Source organism: Staurois parvus, unplaced genomic scaffold (assembly GCF_062004578.1).
Source record: "Staurois parvus isolate SC_StPar_1 unplaced genomic scaffold, SC_StPar_1.0 ptg001181l, whole genome shotgun sequence".
Lineage (NCBI taxonomy): Eukaryota > Metazoa > Chordata > Amphibia > Anura > Ranidae > Staurois > Staurois parvus.
The window spans coordinates 2,138,130-2,159,068 of record NW_028318977.1 but is presented as its reverse complement, the minus strand read 5'-3'; the positions used below and the strand labels follow the sequence as shown (position 1 = coordinate 2,159,068).

Below are 20,939 nucleotides of genomic sequence, written 5' to 3'. Positions count from 1 at the left end.
AAATGCCCCAAAGTCAAAGGGGGTAAGCAATGCCCAGGGGCGGACTGACCATTTGGAAATTTGGGCAAGGACACAGGGGCCCCATGATCCCCTATTGCCCGGGGGCCCCATGATCCCCTATTGCCCGGGGGCCCCATGAGTTGTCAGTCCGCTCCTGGCAATGCCCCACCATTGGTATTTATAGGGAGGAATAGTACCCCATTGCTGTTATCAATGGGAGGAATAACATCTCATCACTGATGTCATTGGAAGAAATTATGCTCCAATGTTGGTGTCAGGGTGAGGAATAGTGTCCCAGTGTTGGTATCAATGGGAGGAATAACTTCCCATCACTTGGCATCATCAGGAGTAATTATGCTCCCATGTAGGTGTCAGGGTGAGGAATAGTTCCCCTGTTGTTGGTATCAATGGGAGGAATAATGTGGTTTTCTGTAGAGTCAGGTTGGAATGCACTAGAACAGGGGTCTCCAAACTATTTAAACAAAGGGTCAGTTTACTGTTCTTAAGGCCTTAGAAGGCTGGACTGTGGCCAGTGTACGTAGAAAATGTCCTGGCATCAGTGGGAGAAAACACTGCTCCACCATTGGATTTAAAAAGAGGAATATTGTCCCATGATTGGTCTCAATGGGAGGAAAACTGCCTCATGGTTGGTATCAATGGAAGGAATAGTGTCCCATGGTTGGTAGCAATAGGAGGAATAGTGTCCCATGGTTGGTATCAATGGGAGGAATAGTGCCCCATGGTTGGTATCAATGGGAGGAATAGTGCCCAATGGTTGGAATTAATGGAAGGTATAGTGCCCCATGGTTGGAATTAATGGAAGGTATAGTGCTTCATGGTTGGTATCAATGGGAGGAATAGTGCCCCATGGTTGGTATCAATGGGAGGAATAGTGCCCCATGGTTGGTATCAATGGGAGGAATAGTGCCCCATGGTTGGTATCAATGGGAGGTATAGTGCCCCATGGTTTGTATCAATGGGAGGAATAGTGTCCCATTGTTGGCATCAATGGAAGAAATAACGTTCCATCGCTGACATCATTGGGAGCAATTATGCTCCATTGTTGGTGTCAGTGTGAGGAATAGAGCCAAATAAAGGCAGACAAAGGGCCTCATCTGGCACATAGACCACAGTTTGGAGTTTAGAGGACCATATTACTATTTTTTCTAATGCCTTGCAGGCTAGAGGCTAACAAACCACAGCAGTGTTTTCCACATATTTACCCCTTGCCCTGACCCTCAGCCCAACCAAATATCTGACTCACCAACCTTAGAAGGTTCCTTGGTATGTAGATAGACAGATATTTGATAAAAATATTTCAAAACTGTAATAGATGTCATTTTGCTTAATCCTAAGAAATAAGGCAGGGAGCAGATTTGAAGTATTTAGACTGTATGCAGCACACAGACATGAGGTAGACATTAGGAAGGTTCTACAGGAAGACAGAGGGTATTACATTTAGGGACTGAAATGACATTCCTGCTGTCTTTCCATCTCCAGTGCCGGCAGAGTCACTGCAGAAGTCACTGAAGGAGGAGGCAAACACCATGTGGAGACTCAACCATGAAAGGTTGTTGAAGCTGTATGCGGTTTGTCTGAAGTCACAACCGGTCTTCATTGTCACCGAATACATGAAACATGGAACGTTGAAGAAATACCTGAGAGGTGAACTGCTGGGCCCTTGGGGTGTTCACATACCTTGGTGTTCAAAGGATATTTGCAGGCACATTTACGTCCATTCCCACTGGTCTGACCCACTGCGGAGGTTGCAACAACCTCCAGCAGACCAAAAATTGTGCATGCATCATTTCTGGCCGAGCAAAGCACTTTGAAAAGCACATCAGTCCACAGCAATGCAACCCTGCTGGGAAGGTACATTAGGATGGCATGAGAGAGACCCTTCACAACACTTTGTCTGCTGTCGTGCTTTGGCCAGCAATGCACATTGACACGCCAACCAATGTACATGTGTTTACTGCACCATAGCTCACTGGGCTGATGGGAATGGACCTCTGGAATACCTTACACCACATTGCAACAATGCCCCCAATGCACATTATGGCAATGCTCATGGTATCTCAGCACCAGGGGCAGACTGACCATTCGGACACTTGGGCACTGCCCGAGCGCTCGGGGTCAGTAGGGGGCCCCATGAGATGCCCCTGGTACCTTTCATATGCTTTTTTGGGTGTGGTTTGAGTGTGGGTGAGGACACAGGGGCCCTATGATCCCCTATTGCCTGGGGACCCCATGAGTTGTCAGTCCGTCCCTGCTCAGCACACTGGTGTAAATGAGCCTTCAAACCTTCAGTCTGGAGGAGTCGTGCCTACTACACCTAAGGGGTCATCCAAAAATGTTGTTGCATAAGTTCAAATAAAACCCACCGAGCACAATATCTACTAGTCACTGGAAGACCAAGCATTTTCTGGCTCTTTTTGTTTTCAAGTGGAAATCAGTATTTTTTGCTATGAAAATAACCCCCAAACATTTTATATATATATATATATATATATATATATATACTTTTTTTTTTTTTTGCAAAGACGCTAGAAAATGAAATGGTGATTATTGCAATTTTTTTTATGTCACATGGTATTTGTGCAATGGTTTTTTTAGACACAATTTTTGGGGAAAAAATACACTTTAATGGATTAAAAAAAAAAACACAATATATACCACAATTTTTTTGTAAAATATGAAAGATGATGTTACGGCAAGTAAATAGACACCTAACATGTCGCACTATAAAATTGCCAACAAACTATAGTACATATAAATCTCCATAGGTGATGCTTTAAACATTTTTAACGATTACTTGTTTAGAGTTACAGAGGAAGCTTAGAATTACAGCTCTCAGTCTAACATTCATGGAGATATCTCACATGTGTGCTGCGAGCACCATTTACATATGTGTGCATGACGTACGTCTGCGTTCACTTCTATGAGGGTTGGGGGCGTGTTAATTTAAAAAAATATATATATTTTCACACTGTCCCTTTATTTTTTTTAAATCTCTTTTAGTCCTATTACAACGAATACAAACATCCCTTGTAATAGAAATATGTATGACAGGTCCTCTTTATGGAGAAATCTGGGGTCAAAAAGACCCCAGATCTCTCCTGTACCTTAAAAAGCAAAAGATGAAAAAAACAATTTTTGATCTTTTCCTTAAAAAAAAAATTGAAAAATTGTTTACATCCGCCCCAGACCAGAAGTGACGTCATGACATCATGACCATAGAGGCGATCAGAGACAATAGAGTCTCTCATTGCCTCTGTGAGCAGCCGACCGCACCATCGTATCATTTCTCGGGCACACCGATTGAAATGGTAATGAATCGGGTAAGCCCGAGAAAATGTCCCCTCCCAACGCTACTGAAATCAATCTAGTGGCTAATGAGCCCCCTGGACTACGTTCATAAGAAAGCTGTCCACCAGCTGAAAAACAAAAGATACTGGGGGGATATGGCTGATTTCTTCAACCATAACCTCGGCAAAGCACTTGCAAACCACAATGTTTATATGTGCATCAGGGGCAGACTGACAACTCATGGGGACCCCGGGCAATAGGGGATCATGGGGCCCCTGTGTCCTTGCCCACACTCAAAAAAAGCCTATAAAAGGTACCAGGGGCATTTCATGGGGCCCCCTACTGACCTTGGGCCCTCGGGCAGTGCCCGAGTTCTCAAATGGTCAGTCTGCCCCTGATATGCATTGTGGTTGGCAAATGGCTAGAGATGAATGAATTCAGGGCCAGTTAGCAATTAACCTCTTCCCGTCCCCCGCATCCATTGCCTGTGCATGCGATCGGTGCCCGCTGTGTCCAGAACACCTATCACTGTACGGGACCTCTGTATGAGGTCCCGATTCATGTGGTCACTGATTGGCCAATCAGTGATCACATGAATAGTAGTAAGCAAGATGTCACTTCTGACATCATTGCTTACTACGTGTGAAATCTGTGAATGATCACCGAGGTCACATGGTACAGGGCTATTCACAACAGCCTTGTACCATATGACAAGCTGTGACCAATCACAGCTCACACAGTATTTCTCAATGGCTGCAGGAATGCAGCCAGAGAGAAGGAGAAATTATTGCTTTTACAGCCTTTATGGGTGTAAAAGCAATCAGTGTAAAAAAAGAAAAAAAATCTTCATCACTCCCCCACAAGTAGTACAGTCATTATGGTGACACTGTACTGCTAGGGTGACAGTATGTTAAAAAAAAAATAAATAATATAAAAAAAAATTGAAAAGAAAATTTTTTAAAAATTATAATTTTTGTTTAAAAAAAAGTTGGGTTATTTTTGTTTTTTACTAAAAGATAGTTACATAGTTATTCTGGCTGAAAAAAGACAAAAGTCCATCCAGTTCAACCATTAAAAAAAAATTAAAAAATTCCTTCCTGATCCCCCGAGAGGCAATCGGATATTCCCTGGACCAACTTTACCTATAAATGCTAGATAGCGGAATATATTTTGGCCAAGATTTATGAAGAAAGATTATTTATTTGCACAATTTTATAAGAAAAACACTTTTTTTTCCAGTGTTTGGACTTGTTCACTTATATAGCAAAAAAATAAAAAATCCCAGTGGTGAATAAATACCACCAAAATAAAGCTTTATCTGTCTCAAAAAAATGCTAAAAAATGTCATATAGGTACAGTGTTGCATGACCGCGCAATTGTCACTCAAAGTGTGATAGCGCTGAAAGCTGAAAATCGGCCTGGACAGGAAGGGGGTGAAAGTGTCCGGACTTGAAGAGGTTAAAATGTATGTGGAAGCAAATGTTTTTTTGAGTTTTGAATGGGGGGACAAGACTGGAACTCCTGTCTGGTTTTTACTGCTATATGGGGCTTTGTTGGAGACATTTCCCTTCACTTCCTGCTATACTGACTACTGGCTTTTCTTTAATAGAGTAGGAGAAAGTTAGAACCACCGTTGGATTTTTATTTCTGTCTGTGCCCCCGTTTTTGTTTTTCCCTCACTTCCTATGTGGTGCCACCAATATCAGCAGGAATTTATCTTTAAATCCGACACAGGTGGAGGTGACACGTTGTCATGATGTCACATATCTAATGGGCTCTTGCTCCTCAATCGAACTTTCCCTTCTGTGACATCTATCACAATGACTCCTTCAGGGCCTTTTTTGCCACCATCCCACAATCCACACATACACTGCATTCCTCCATTCAGATGTGAATGTTCTTTTCACCTTAAGAATGCTGCACTTCAGGTTTTTGCAGCTTGAAGTGTTTCCACTTAAAGAGATGCCGGAATACAAAAAAAAGAGAATGATAAAACTAAATATTAAACGATATATATCCATTTTTAAAGCTTTTTGTCTTTCAACGGTGCTTGTGACACACATGGAAAAAAAAATATATATATTAAATATATTTTTTAAATATTCTTCCCAAATATATCGAAATATATTTTGAAATACTACAATTTTGGCCATATTCAATATATTTAAAAATATATTTCAATAAATATATATATATATATATATATACAAGTGAAACTCTAAAAATTAGAATATTGTGAAAAGTTCATTTATTTCAGTGCACTAACTTAAAAGGTGAAACTAATATATGAGATAGACTTATTACATGCAAAGCAAGATAGTTCAAGCCGTGATTTGTCATAATTGTGATGATTATGGCTTACAGCTCATGAAAACCCCAAATCCACAATCTCAGAAAATGAGAATATTGTGAAAAGGTGCAATATTGAAATTATTTATTGCACACATTTATTGCAGAGTGTAATATATGTGTATATTTGATACAGTGGGGCAAAAAAGTATTTAGTCAGCCACCAATTGTGCAAGTTCTCCCACTTACAAAGATGAGAGAGGTCTGTAATTGGCATCATAGGTAGACCTCAACTATGAGAGACAAAATGAGAAAACAAATCCAGACAATCACATTGGCTGATCTGGAAAGAATTTATTTGCAAATTATGGTGGAAAATAAGTATTTGGTCACCTACAAACAAGCAAGATTTCTGGCTCTCACAGACCTGTACCTTCTTCTTTAAGAGGCTCCTCTGTCCTGCACTCATTACCTGTATCATTGGCACCTGTTTGAACTTGTTATCAGTATAAAAGACACCTGTCCACAACCTCAAACAGTCACACTCCAAACTCCACTATGGTGAAGACCAAAGAGCTGTCAAAGGACACCAAAAACAAATTGTAGACCTGCACCAGGCTGGGAAGACTGAATCTGCAATAGGCAAGCAGCTTGGTGTGAACAAATCAACTGTGGGAGCAATAATTAGAAAATGGAAGACATACAAGACCACTGATAATCTCCCTCGATCTGGGGCTCCACGCAAGATCTCACCCCGTGGGGTCAAAATGATCACAAGAACGGTGAGAAAAAATCCCAGGACCACACGGGGGGACCTAGTGAATGACCTGCAGAGAGCTGGGACCAACGTAACAAAGGCTACCATCAGTAACACACTACGCTGCCAGGGACTCAGATCCTGCAGTGCCAGACGTGTCCCCCCGCTTAAGCCAGTACATGTCCGGGCCCGTCTGAAGTTTGCTAGAGAGCATTTGGATGATCCAGAAGAGGATTGGGAGAATGTCATATGGTCAGATGAAACCAAAATAGAACGGTTTGGTAGAAACACAACTCGTCGTGTTTGGAGGAGAGAGAATGCTGAGTTGCATCCAAAGAACACCATACCTACTGTGAAGCATGGGGGTGGCAACATCATGCTTTGGGGCTGTTTCTCCGCAAAGGGACCAGGACGACTGATCCATGTACAGGACAGAATGAATGGGGCCATGTATCGTGAGATTTTGAGTGCAAACCTCCTTCCATCAGCAAGGGCATTGAAGATGAAACGTGGCTGGGTCTTCCAACATGACAATGATCCCAAACATACCGCCCGGGCAACGAAGGAGTGGCTTCGTAAGAAGCATTTCAAGGTCCTGGAGCGGCCTAGCCAGTCTCCAGATCTCAACCCCATAGAAAACCTTTGGAGGGAGTTGAAAGTCTGTGTTGCCCAGCGACAGCCCCAAAACATCACTGCTCTAGAGGAGATCTGCATGGAGGATGGGACAACATACCAGCAACAGTGTGTGCCAACCTTGTGAAGACTTACAGGAAACGTTTGACCTCTGTCATTGCCAACAAAGGATATATAACAAAGTATTGAGATGAACTTTTCATATTGACCAAATACTTATTTTCCACCATAATTTGCAAATAAATTCTTTCCAGATCAGCCAATGTGATTGTCTGGATTTTTTTTCTCATTTTGTCTCTCATAGTTGAGGTCTACCTATGATGCCAATTACAGGCCTCTCTCATCTTTTTAAGTGGGAGAACTTGCACAATTGGTGGCTGACTAAATACTTTTTTGCCCCACTGTAAATACACTTAATTTGGTCACATTTTTTTTCACGTATCACTTTGACTGTGATTTATTTGAGTGGTTTTTATGTATTTATTATATAAGTTTTGATAATTTAATAAGACCTACGATCACATAGGTTTGGCACCATATATTGATGCACATTGTTGCACTTTAAAATATTTTTTATGGTATATAGCGCTTCACTATAGTATGCTTGTATCCAGTATCTATACCGCCATTTGTAGACGCTATAACTTTCACGTAAACCAATTAATTTACACAGATTGGGATTTTTTTTTAGCAAAGACATGGAGCGGAATACATTTTGGCCTACATTTATGAGGAAATTAGTTTTTTTGTTTTTTTTTACTGGACATTTTTAATAGTAAAAAGTCAAAACTATTGCTTTTTTCTCAAAATTGTCGGTCTTTTTTTTGTAGCATAGGCGATCAAATACCATCGAAAGAAAGCTCAATGCGTGGGGAAAAAAGGACGTAAATTTTATTTGGGTGCAGCGCTGCATGACCGTGCAAGTCTCAGTTAAAATAACACAGCACCGTGACGCAAAAAATGACCACTTCTGGACCACCCGGCTGCATTGTACTGCACACGGGCAACGTCTACAGGCACAGCAACGTACCTGTACGTCACTCCCTGCTTCCAGGTTCAGGAAGCAGGCACCCTCACCGACTGACCCGGCTGTGATTAGACACACAGAGAGTTTGTCACCAGGTCCCGGCCAATGATTTATGGCCAGGGCCTGCTGATCGGCTGTGTCCAATCACAGCCCAGAGCCCTGTGTTGATAAACAACACAGGGCTCTGTACATCTTCTCCCTGCACATCAGGGATTATCCCGAGATGCTAGCCCCTTCCCAGCACAGTGTCATTAGCACAGTGACAGTGTATAGAATTATCACTGATGGCTGTATTAGTGTCACTGGTGATGTCAGTTCCTACCCAGTGGAAGTTAGTGTCAGATTGCCATCCGCACTATCGCCATTCTACTATAAGTTGCTGATCACTGCCATTAGTAGTAAACAAAATAATAAAAATTCCAGTATATATCCCATAGTTTGTAGATGCTCTAATTTTCACACAAACCAATTAATAGGCCCTTAACCTCTTCACGCCGGCCGAACACAAATGTGCGGCCTCCCGGGATCTGGCCCTAGACGCCGAGCGGCCGCACATTTGCGTTCTATTATAAAAGAACATATGTGCGCTCCCAGCACACATGTCCAGTACTCACGGAAAGGTCCCGATCTCCTCTTTCGATCGGAACCTTTCCCGATCATGTGACCGCTGTGACAACCCTAAACCCCGCCCCGCCTCCTGGCTTCTGAAACACTTAAAGGGCCGGAGGCACCGGCGCCAAGGGGTTAAAGGGATTTGTGATTCATCAGACCAGACCACCTTCTTCCATTGCTCCTGGCTCAAATTCTGATGCTCACATGCCCATTGTAGGCACTTTTGGCAATGGACACAGGTCAGCATGGGAAGCCCCAAGCCCCATGCACAACATATTGTGATGTCCATTTTTTTCTTCTTTCAACACATAAGCTTCAGGGACAACATGTTTACTTTACTGCCCAGTATAGCCCACCCATTGTAATGGGATAATCAGTGGTATCACTTTACTATTTAGTGGTCATAAACATATGGCTGATTGGTGTAGTGTAGTATAGTACACCTCGGGTATAGCTCCCAGCATTCCCCTGGTGGCATCCTATTCTTCTTTAGTTTGGACCTGCTACTAACATATAGTGAAAGATCAATATCTTCATCCTCCATCTCTCTTTTCTTTTGGCAGAGCACCAGAAGTTGCGAAATTTGGAGTTTCCCCAGCTGGTGGACTTTGCAGTACAGGTAAGCACGCTATCAGTACAGGGGTGGTGGGAACCAGGGGCGGACTGACCATTTGGAAACTCGGGCACTGCCCGAGGGCCCAGGGGCAGTAGGGGGCCCCATGAGATGCCCCTGGTACCTTTTTCATAGGCTTTTTTGAGTTTGGGCAAGGACACAGGGGCCCCATGATTCCCTATTGCCCGGGGGCCCCATGAGTTGTCAGGCCGCCCCTGGTGGGAACCCCTCATAATGGGCACAGCAGGTGTACAAACCCGGGAACTCAGCACAGGGATGGTGGGAACCCCTCATCATGGGCACAGCTGGTGTACAGGCCAAGGAACTCAGCACAGGGATGGTGGGAACCCTTCATAATGGACATAGCAGGCGTGTAGACCCGGGAACTCAGCACAAGGATAGTGGGAACCCCTCATAATGGGCAGAGTAGGTGTACAGACCCGGGAACTCAGCACAGGGATGGTGGGAACCCCTCATAATGGGCACAGCGGGTGTACAAACCTGGGAACTCAGCACAGGGATGGTGGGAACCCCTCCTAAAGGGTACAGCAGGTGTACAGACCCGGAATTCAGCACAAGGATGGTGAGAACCCCTCATAATGGGCACAGTGGGTGTAGACACCTGGGAGCTCAGCACAGTGATGGTGGGAACACCTCATAATGGGCACAGTGGGTGTACACACCTGGGAACTCAGCACAAGGATGGTGGGAACCCCTCATAATGTGCATAGCAGGCGTGCAGACCCTGGAGCTCAGTGCAGAGATGGTGGGGACCCTTCATAATGGACATAGAGGATGTACAGACCTTGGGATACAGTGCAGGGATGATGGGAACCTTCTTCAATGCTGTAAATGTAGCGTAAAGTGCACAGATCTCGACTCACCAAGAGTCCCTGAGGATATCAGGGGGTTCAACTCTACAGCATACATGGAACACTGAGAACATCCCTTTTGAGTGAATTGATTCTCTAAGATGAACTCTTATCAGCCCAATCCCGCTGATCTCTGAGGATAGGCAACAGAGCTCGGCATGCAGAAATGAGTTATTAGAGCGTCCAAGAGTCCCCTTTAGCAGTTTCCATCAATGGTGAATCCATGAATAGTCCACTCTATGCAGGACCTGATTCATCAGGATGAAAATGGATAGACCGATTGATTATTCGGTGTGTGGGGTACTTTAGGGTGAATAGCATTTACTATACAAAGTACAGCCAATCACATTTCACCTTTTTTTATCACCTTATCTTAGTAACCTATCTTGAGTTTGCTAGGTCTTGGCACATGGCCACTGAACCTTACATGGCCGTAGTGAATATCAGGAAGATGTGACCATAGTTTGCTGAACTCCTCTCCCCAGATCTCACAGGGAATGGCCTACATGGAACAAATTGGATGTGTGCATCGGGATCTGCGCTCAGAGAACATCCTTCTGTCCGCCATGATGTCCTGTAAGATAGGAGACTTTGGACTGGCCCGTTTCATGGAGAGTTCTTCCATCGCCATCTCTGCAGGTAACTGAAGTGACACCCAGCCTAGAACTGTTTGCTTTTTCTCCGGCCTAGAATTTTTTTTCTAGAAAAAAAATGTACCAATAGATCAGAAAATGACTGTTGATTATCAAAAGGGGCTTTTGGTGTCAACTTGGAAGGAGGTGCAATGTGGTGGTGGGACAGTAAACACAGCCTGAGGTTTCAGGAAACAGAACTTTAATTAAAGGAAAGCCCAGAGTAAGAAGAAAAGAAGACCTGAACGAAGGGCCAGGATGACAGGGGTTAAAGGGGGTTGATATGGGCAAAGTTTTTCAGTCTGAAGAGAGTTTTTACAAGGCAAACTTCCCTCCCACCCGCCCGTTGTTTTATGGTTTGTCTAGCTGGTGGTTGTGCCATATTGGTGCTGGGGGACATCCGGCGGGGTGCAAGGTCCTTGTTGGTTAATGTGGGGACAAGAAAAGGCATTTTGTAGGAACCCGTCTGAGGTACGGCTTCCAGTTGTTCTGGTGGGGGTATCTGTGGTGATGTCTCCGAGTCGGTGATGTTGTGGCTGAAGGCCTAGTTAAGCAGGATGCAGATATTCGTTTTTCTTGATGCCTAGTGGGACCTTGAAAGAGTGTATGTTTATACTGTGTTTTCTGTTATTTAAAAATGCGATTTATTGATAGTTGTAATAACAGGCTGGTTTTGGGCCATTAACTCCATTTGTTGTCAGTGTGGTTACTTGGGTTAAGTATGGGGTGTAGGTATTGGTTTAGTGGGACTAACAAGCCATCTTTAGTCCCCTGGTCATGTAGAATTCAGTACTTCACAACAAACCTGGCATGAAGGTACCAGACCAGGATGCCTCACGGATTGTAAGTGTGTATGCAATGTGTAATAGAGTAGGTCTTTTATGTGCCAACAGCATCCTGAGGGACGGAACGTGGCCTGGCTGGCCCCAACCCAAGTGGGGAGGTCTCTAGAAGGATGGCGTGTCCCTATCCTTTCCCTAGTCGTATGGAACCTCTCCCTGCTCCTAATTAATGATGGGCTGCATGTTCGAACCCTGACAGTGCATTGTGATTGGCCAAAGCACAGGGCATGATGATGACTCAAGGGGCGGGGTGATCCTGCCCCTTGTGACATCATCACCCTAAGGACTGGTCCCACACTCCCTGTTAAGGATTGCCACCATTGGGGAGCGGAGGGAGGAGCGGGTACTCAAAATTGACAGGTACCCACTCCCAATTTCAGCTGTGATCGCCTAGGCGATTGGAAGCGGAAGTTGTCCTTCCCCCTCCCGACCTATAGTCTTCTGGGACACATGACAGGTCCCAGAAGACTACGGGAGCATTCAAAAAGTGCAGCACTACTCGCACATTCTCAGTGAGCACCTGGCTGTAGAGCCACAAGCTGTCACAGCCAGGTGCTCACCCTGAAAGTTCTGGGAACACAGGGTGGCCGGTAAAACGGGCTGTGGGGAGGGGGCACTGCAGGATCAAGGGACAGGTAAGTGTCCTTTTTTTTAAAGTCAGCAGCTACAGTTTTTGTAGCTGCTGACTTTTATTTTTTTTTTTATTTTCACTGGAATTCCGCTTTAAGAACTGTCACTGTGGAGCAGCTGTCAGACGGCGGGAGCCAGCGTCGAGGGAGGAAAGGATTTCTTTATTTGGGTCAGCGGTGGGGGTAGGCATCATGATTGATGTTGGATCTACTTCAGGGGACATTTTTTTAACTTTTTATAATACACATTTTTTTTTTGTGAATGAGGTTCCATGTACCCCATACTCAGTCACATGGGGGGTGGGATTTGGGAGCCCCCTTGTTAAAGGAGCCTTCCATATTTCCTGCCCCTTGCCCGCAGACCCCCACAACCACCGGCCAGGATTATGGGGAAAAAACCCCTGTCCCCCATCAACATGGGGCTAAGGTGTTCCCCTTGCCCCGAAGAACCCCCCCATATGTTGAGGGCATGTGGCCTGGCATGGTTTAGGAGGGGGAGGAGTCCTCGCTCATCGCCCCCCCCCTTTCCTGCTGGGCTGCATGCTTACATAAGGGTCTGGTATGGATTTGGGGGGGGCACCTACGCCTTTTTTTTAAATTTTGGCATGGGGGGTTCCCCTCAAAATCCATACCAGACTAGAAGGGCTTCGTATAGATGGGAGGGGGGCACCCCATGCTGTTGTTTTTGTTTTGTTTTTTAATTGTTGGGCAAGGCCAACAATTCTTTTGATATTTAGCTTTCAGCGGGGAACCCCACTGACAGCTGAACCATGAATGAATGTTTCACTACTAAAATACCGCATACTCAGATTTAGTAAGTTGCCACTCAGTAAATTGTCCCTGTTCAAAGTTTGCAAACTTTAGGTAGGTGCGAATGTTCGACCGCAAATTGAACAGTGGGGGTGTTCAGCCCATCACTACTCATAATCACTGTCCAGGTCAGATGGGTAACCTGTCCCTACACTACCTACAAGCCAAATGTGCACCAAGCCTCGGAGCCAGGCTCCAAGATGGCTGCTGAAGTAACATGGGGTGGAAGCATCCCCTGTGATCCAGAAAACCATAGAGGAATAGGCTTTCTCTTGACTTCCTTTCCCCTTGTAATGCCACTGTTGTCGAGCCCTGCACCTGCAGTGGACAAAGTTGACTGCACATGTCTACAACTTAGTGCAAAAAGCTTGACTGAAATCTACCCTTGTCCCCAGGTGCATCCCACTGGTTCAAGGACTGCTTCAGAATTGACAATTTCTGTCTTCCCAAGGAACCAACTGGCACTAATGGGGGAGCACCGTACCACCAGATGGGCTCCCCTCTTTGTAACCATATCACCTTTCCACTGCATCCCAAAGACCTGCTAACCCTCCAAGCTGCCATGACATTCATGTAAAAATCCATATCTGTTATCAACAGTAAACAAGGGACCTTGTGAAATTAATTCCCAGTTGCCCCACAGTTAACTCTAACCCACTACCTGACCCTCGACCACCCATCAAGTAAGGCATATTGCTTCTATATCAGCAGTTAATATCTGTCTGGGGGCTACTTCCCACCCCAGTCATGTAGACCCTTCATTAATTTTTTCCACCGATATATTTCTAATATTGTTATCTACTCTCCATTACTTCTATACTTTGTTTTGCATATTGCAGCCCATTGATAAAATGTGGGAAACAGTATTGAATCTGCAGTATCATATAGAGTTTTCTTTGGTTAACTTTTTTCCTCACAAATACGACCAATTTTTTTAAAGTGTTACGCAGGCTTTGGAGTTCAGAAGCTGGCAGGTCGCAAAGCATGTTTTTGAAGCACATTGCTGAGAGATATATATTTTTTAAAACTTTAATGTATAGACAAGTGTTTATTACAGCACTGTGACAAGGGGAAATTTTCTGTTTTGATTTCTCCAGCTAAGTTTGATAACTGTCTTCTCGTTAACAGGTGCTCAGATTCCCATCAAATGGACGGCCCCGGAGGTCTTCCAGCACCAGAAATACAGTTGCAAATCTGACATCTGGTCCTTCGGGGTTCTGCTGGGAGAAATAATGTCCTATGGCAAATTACCTTTTCCAGGTAAGCATCCCTACTTTGTGTGACATGGCTGGTGGCAGTGGCTGGTGGCAGTGGCACTGCATTGGGGATTTGCCAAGCATAGACATTAATCCAATAGGCAGCAGAAGTCTCTCACTGAGGAACAGACTCTTGCAGTGCCTGGTCTTCTCTACAGCTTCTGGTGGTGCAGATGTTATCCTGCAGACAGATAATAGCATGTGACATTCAGGACTTCTTTGGTGTTGACAGCTCAGAGAGGACCAGGTCAGATTATCAATGAGGTCAGAGTAGGCTGGAGTTAAGGGTGGGCTGTTGGTCAGGGTAGATAGAAGGTAAGGGTCTACTAGAGGTCAAGAAGGGCTGGTGATCAGAATAGGTTGAAGGTCAAAGCAGGCTGGAGGTAGGGGCAGGTTTAAGGTAAAAGTGGGTTGCAGGTCAGGGTATGTTGAAGGTAGGATGGGTTGTAGGTCAGAGTGGGTTGAAGGTAAGGGTGGGTTGTAGATCATAGAGAGCTGAATGTAAGGGCAGACAGTAAGAAAAAACGTATTCAAGGAATAAGCGGAAGGTCAGGACAGGTGGCATGTAGGAAGCAGAAACAAAAAGAGTCAAGAGGTAAAATACCTTTAAAAGACAGAATCTTTGCAACACAGACCTTTCATAGGTATATGAATTGTCTTCTGACATTTCTCAATTTACTCCAGAAAGAATTTTGACAATTGTGCAGTAAATTGATACTGATGTAAATGAAGTATGCTATAAGAGTGGCTGAAATGGGCCAGTGCCGTTAAAGTGGGACTCATGATGCCTGACACCCTCTGTGTCTCTAATTAGAGATGAGCGAATCGAACCAGGCGAACCGGAATTCGAGTCGAATTTCAGGAAATATTCGATTCGCGGCGAAACCGAAATTTTGCCTACTTCGGGTGCGCGAATCGAACATTTCCCGATCAGCCGGCAAAAGTGTCCCTGCAGTGAGCTCCGCTATTTCTGACAGTTCTCTGACAGAAGGAACACATGTTTAGCGGTTGAAACATTGTATCTATTAGTTTCTATTTAGGATACAGATGTTTCAACCGCTGTACATGTGAAGAAGCTGTGAGAGAACTGTCAGAAATAGAGGAACTCTGCACATACACTTTTTGCCGGCTTGGAATTATTCTTCTTTTCATCCTACTTCTTCTTCTTCTTCTTCTTCTTCATCCTCATCCTCATCCTCTTCTTCTGAGGATGAGGATGAAGAAGAAGAAGAAGCAGTAGGATGAAAATAAGAATAATTCCAAGCCGGCAAAAAGTGTATGTGCAGAGTTCCTCTATTCTGCAGATACACTTAGAGGAGCTCTGCACATACACTTTTTGCCTGTTTGGAATTAATCTTATTTTCATCCTACTTCTTCTTCTTCTGCTTCTTCTTTATCCTCATCCTCAGAAGAAGAAGAAGAGGATGAAGAAGAAGAAGAAGAAGAAGAAGAAGAAGTAGGATGAAAATAAGAATAATTGCAAGCCGGCAAAAAGTGTATGTGCAGAGTTCCTCTATTCTGCAGATACACTTAGAGGAGCTCTGCAGATACACTTAGAGGAGCTCTGCACATACACTTTTTGCCGGCTTGGAATTAATCTTATTTTCATCCTACTTCTTCTTCTTCTTCTTCTTCTTCATCCTCATCCTCAGAAGAAGAAGAAGAGGATGAGGATGAGGATGAAGAAGAAGAAGAAGTAGGATGAAAATAAGAATAATTCCAAGCTGGCAAAAAGTGTATGTGCAGAGCTCCTCTAAGTGTATCTGCAGAGCTCCTCTAAGTGTATCTGCAGAATAGAGGAACTCAGCACATACACTTTTTGCCGGAAACCGCTGTATGGAGGGAATGTCCCAGAACTGTCATAAATAGTCTATTTCTGACAGTTCTGGGACATTCACTCCATACAGCTGTTTCAACCGCTGTATGGAGGGAATGTCATAGAACTGTCAGAAATAGACTATTAATGACAGTTCTGGGACTGTCCTTCCATACAGCGGTTGAAACATTGTATCTATTTGTTTCCATAAATGGATCCATTTATGGAAACAAATAGATACAATGTTTCAACCGCTGTATGGAAGGACAGTCCCAGAACTGTCATTAATAGTCTATTTCTGACAGTTCTATGACATTCCCTCCATACAGCGGTTGAAACAGCTGTATGGAGTGAATGTCCCAGAACTGTCAGAAATAGACTATTTATGACAGTTCTGGGACATTCACTCCATACAGCGGTTGAAACATTGTATCTATTTTTTTCCATAAATGACATTCTGCAGATACACTTAGAGGAGCGCTGCAGATACACTTTTTGCCGGCTTGGAATTATTCTTATTTTCATCCTACTTCTTCTTTTTCTTCTTATGAGGATGAGGATGAAGAAGAAGAAGTAGGATGAAAATAAGATTAATTCCAAGCCGGCGGCAAAAAGTGTATCTGCAGCGCTCCTCTAAGTGTATTTGCAGAATGTCATTTATGGAAAAAAATAGATACAATGTTTCAACCGCTGTATGGAAGGACAGTCCCAGAACTGTCATAAATAGTCTATTTCTGACAGTTCCATGACATTCCCTCCATACAGCGGTTGAAACAGCTGTATGGAGTGAATGTCCCAGAACTGTCAGAAATAGACAGAAACTGTCACAGAACTGTCCTTCTTCTCATCCTTCTCCTTCTTCTCATCCTTCTTCTCATCCTTCTTCTCATCCTTCTTCTCATCCTTCTTCTTCTCATCCTTCTCCTTCTTCTCATCCTTCTCCTTCTCCTTCTTCTCATCCTTCTCCTTCTCCTTCTTCTCATCCTTCTCCTTCTTCTCATCCTTCTCCTTCTCCTTCTTCTCATCCTTCTCCTTCTCCTTCTTCTCATCCTTCTCCTTCTTCTCATCCTTCTCCTTCTTCTCATCCTTCTCCTTCTCCTTCTTCTCATCCTTCTCCTTCTCCTTCTTCTCATCCTTCTCCTTCTCCATCTTCTCATCCTTCTCCTTCTCCTTCTTCTCATCCTTCTCCTTCTTCTCATCCTTCTCCTTCTCCATCTTCTCATCCTTCTCCTTTTCCTTCTTCTCATCCTTCTCCTTCTGCTTCTCCTTCTCCTTCTCCTTCTTCTCATCCTTCTCCTTCTTCTCATCCTTCTCCTTCTCCTCATCCTTCTCCTTCTCCTTCTTCTCATCCTTCTCCTTCTTCTCATCCTTCTCCTTCTCCTTCTTCTCATCCTTCTCCTTCTTCTCATCCTTCTCCTTCTCCATCTTCTCATCCTTCTCCTTCTCCATCTTCTCATCCTTCTCCTTTTCCTTCTTCTCATCCTTCTCCTTCTGCTTCTCCTTCTCCGTCTTCTCATCCTTCTCCTTCTCATCCTTCTCCTTCTTCTCATCCTTCTCCTTCTTCTCATCCTTCTTCTCATCCTTCTCCTTCTTCTCATCCTTCTCCTTCTTCTCATCCTTCTCCTTCTTCTCATCCTTCTTCTCATCCTTCTCCTTCTTCTCATCCTTCTCCTTCTCCTTCTTCTCATCCTTCTCCTTCTTCTCATCCTTCTCCTTCTCATCCTTCTCCTTCTCCTTCTTCTCATCCTTCTCCTTCTTCTCATCCTTCTTCTCATCCTTCTTCTCATCCTTCTCCTTCTTCTCATCCTTCTCCTTCTTCTCATCCTTCTTCTCATCCTTCTCCTTCTTCTCATCCTTCTCCTTCTTCTCATCCTTCTCCTTCTCCTTCTTCTCATCCTTCTCCTTCTCATCCTTCTCTTTCTTCTCATCCTTCTCCTTCTTCTCATCCTTCTCCTTCTTCTCATCCTTCTCCTTCTCCTTCTTCTCATCCTTCTCCTTCTCCTTCTCCTTATCCTTCTTCTCATCCTTCTCCTTCTCCTCATCCTTCTCCTTCTCCTTCTTCTCATCCTTCTCCTTCTCCTTATCCTTCTTCTCATCCTTCTCCTTCTCCTCATCCTTCTCCTTCTTCTCATCCTTCTCCTTCTCCTTCTCTTTCCTCATCTCCAAGGGCATTTAAATTAAAGGTACAGTGTTCTGCACTAATTTAAAGGCTCTCTGAAGCCTAGAAACCCTTTTTATAAGTCATCTTCGTAGCGAAGAAATTCACATCGAATCGAATTTCACACTGGAATTCGCCGAATCAGCCGAATCGAATTTTTGAGAAATTCGCTCATCTCTATCTCTAATATTTAAGTATTTTTATGACACTTTCCAGGAGCCCCAGATGTCCCCAAAGTGTTAGCTTTTAGATGTTCTTTCAGTGCTGGTTTTCAGATGTCACTTCATGGTTGCCTCTCAAATGTCCTCTCAGTGCTGTCTCGCAGATGTCCTCTCAGTGCTCACCCTCAGTTGTCCCCTCATTGCTGGATCTTAGATGTCCCCACACTGCTATCTCTCTAACGTTCCTTTGATGCTACCGTTCAGATGTCCACACATTACTCACTCAGATGTCCCCTCAATGCTGCCTCTCTGATGCCTCCTTAGTGCTGCCTCTCAGATTTCTTCACAGTGCTGCCTCTCAGAGGACTGCCATATGTCTCCTTAATGCTAGCATTCATATGTCATCCCACTGCTGCCTCCCAAATGCCTCTCAGGTGTCTCCTTAACACTGCCTCTCAGATGTCTCTTTAGCACTGGTTCTCTGATGTCCCCTCTGTGTTGACTCTCAGGTGTGCCCTCAATGTTGCCGCTCAGATGTCTCCACAGTGCTGGTTCTCTGATGTCCCCTCAGGGCTACATTTCAGATCTCCCCTCCATGCTGCCTATTAGATGACCTCTGCCTATAAGAGTTTGCCTCAGTGCTAGATTTCATATGTCCCCTCCGTGCTGCCTTTCAGACGTCCTCTGAGTGTTACCTCTCAGATATCCCTTTAGTGCTAGCTCTCAGATGCCTTCTCAATGCTGCCTCTTAGCGCTACATGTCATATGGCCCCTCAATGCTTATCCTCAGTTGTCCCCTCAATGCTAGATCTTTGATATCACCACAGTGCTAGCTCTCAGATGTTTCTTCAGTGCTACTGCTCAGATGTCCACTCAATCCTTGCTCAGATGTTCCCTCAATGCTGCCTCTCTGATGCCTCCTCAGCACTGCTTCTCAGATAGATACCCCCTCATTGCTGCCTCTCAGATGTCCCCTCAGTGCTGCCTCTCAGATGACCCCTCATTGCTGCCTCTCAGATGTGCCCTCAGTGCTACCTCTCAGATGTGCCCTCAGTGCTACCTCTCAGATGTGCCCTCAGTGCTACCTCTCAGATGTCCCCTCAGTGTTGCCTCTCTGATTTCTCCCCAGTGCCGCTTCTCAGATGTCCCCTTAGTGCTACCTCTTAGATGTCCTCTCAGTGCTGCCTCTCAGATTATAAGGTGCCCTCTGTGCTGTCTCTCAGATGTCCCCTTAGTGCTGCCTCTTAGATGTCTTCCCAGTGCTTCTCAGATTTCTCCTCAGGGATTCCTCTCAGATGTCTCCATAGGGCTGGCTCTCATATGTCTCCTTATTGCTAGCATTCATACAGTATGTCCCCTCAGTGCTGCATCTCAAATGTCATCTCAGTGCTGCCTCTTGGATGTCATCACTGCTACCTCCCAGATGCTCCCTTAGTGCTGCCTCTCAGGTGTCCCTTCAGCAAAGCATCTCTCTGATGTCCTCTCTGTGTTGACTCTCAGATGTTCCCTCAGTGCTTACTCTAAGATGCCTTCTCAATGTTGCCTCTTAGATGTCCCCTCAATGCTCACCCTCAAGTTGTCCCCTCAGTGCTGGATCTTGGATGTCCCCACAATGCTTAACTCTCAGACATTCTCTCAGTTCTAGCACTCAGATGTCCACTCAATGCTCACTCAGATGTCGCCTCAGTGCTGCCTCTCAGATGTTTCCTCAGTGCTGCCTCTCGGATATCTCCCCAGTGCTGGCCCTTAGATTTCTGATACTCAGATGTACACTTAGTTTTGGCAATCATAAATCACTTTTCATGCTGGCTTTCAGATTTACAGTCAGTGCTCATGTCAGGAATTCTGTAGCAGAGATGGCCAGACCTGCGTGGCTACACTTAGGAACTGAGACCAGAATATATATAGTGAATAAAATGTATTAATAAAACAAAAGACATCTGCACACAAAACAAGGAGCAACCAAACATGAAGATACAAGTGAACAACAACCATATAACCAAAATGTCTAAGTAACAGGAAACCTAGCAAACTATATACAATATATGTATGTGTACAATATATCCACTTTTGTTTACTGAGAGTACAAGGCTCTATACAGAGAGCAGCAATGTGCCTGTTTTTTCTCTCCCTTCAAAGCAGGGGTAAAAAAACAAACACAACCCTTAGTAAAAGCAGCACACATGACACATTGTAAGGCACACAGTTAAACCTTTGATTGCCCCTAAATGTTAACCCCTTCCCAGCCAGTGTCAGTACTTTGAAAGTGTATAGTATTTGCACTAATCACTGTATTACTGTCACTGGTGATATCAGTTAGTGTGAGATTACCCACTGCACTACCACAGTCCCTCTATAAGCTGCGTAAATTCCAGTATATACTGGATATCTCATAGTTTATAGAGGCTATAACTTTCACACAAATCAATCATCCTAGATTGTAAGCTCGAAAGAGCAGGGCCCTTGATCCCCTCATGTTTTGCATTGTATTGGTATTGTTCTGTCACATGTTCTGTCTCCCTT

At 44.3% G+C, this 20,939-nt stretch overlaps 1 protein-coding gene across 1 annotated transcript in view; it reads left to right on the top strand.

Annotated features, from left to right (window-relative positions):
• LOC149438564 (tyrosine-protein kinase Src42A-like) overlaps window positions 1–20,939 on the top strand; it is an 84,738-nt gene that overhangs the window by 49,761 nt on the left and 14,038 nt on the right. The window contains exons 5-8 of the mRNA XM_089659691.1: window positions 1,501–1,665; window positions 9,191–9,246; window positions 10,598–10,751; window positions 14,154–14,285. Coding sequence (XP_089515817.1) covers window positions 1,501–1,665; window positions 9,191–9,246; window positions 10,598–10,751; window positions 14,154–14,285 — 507 coding nt within the window. The remainder of the gene's footprint in view (window positions 1–1,500; window positions 1,666–9,190; window positions 9,247–10,597; window positions 10,752–14,153; window positions 14,286–20,939) is intronic.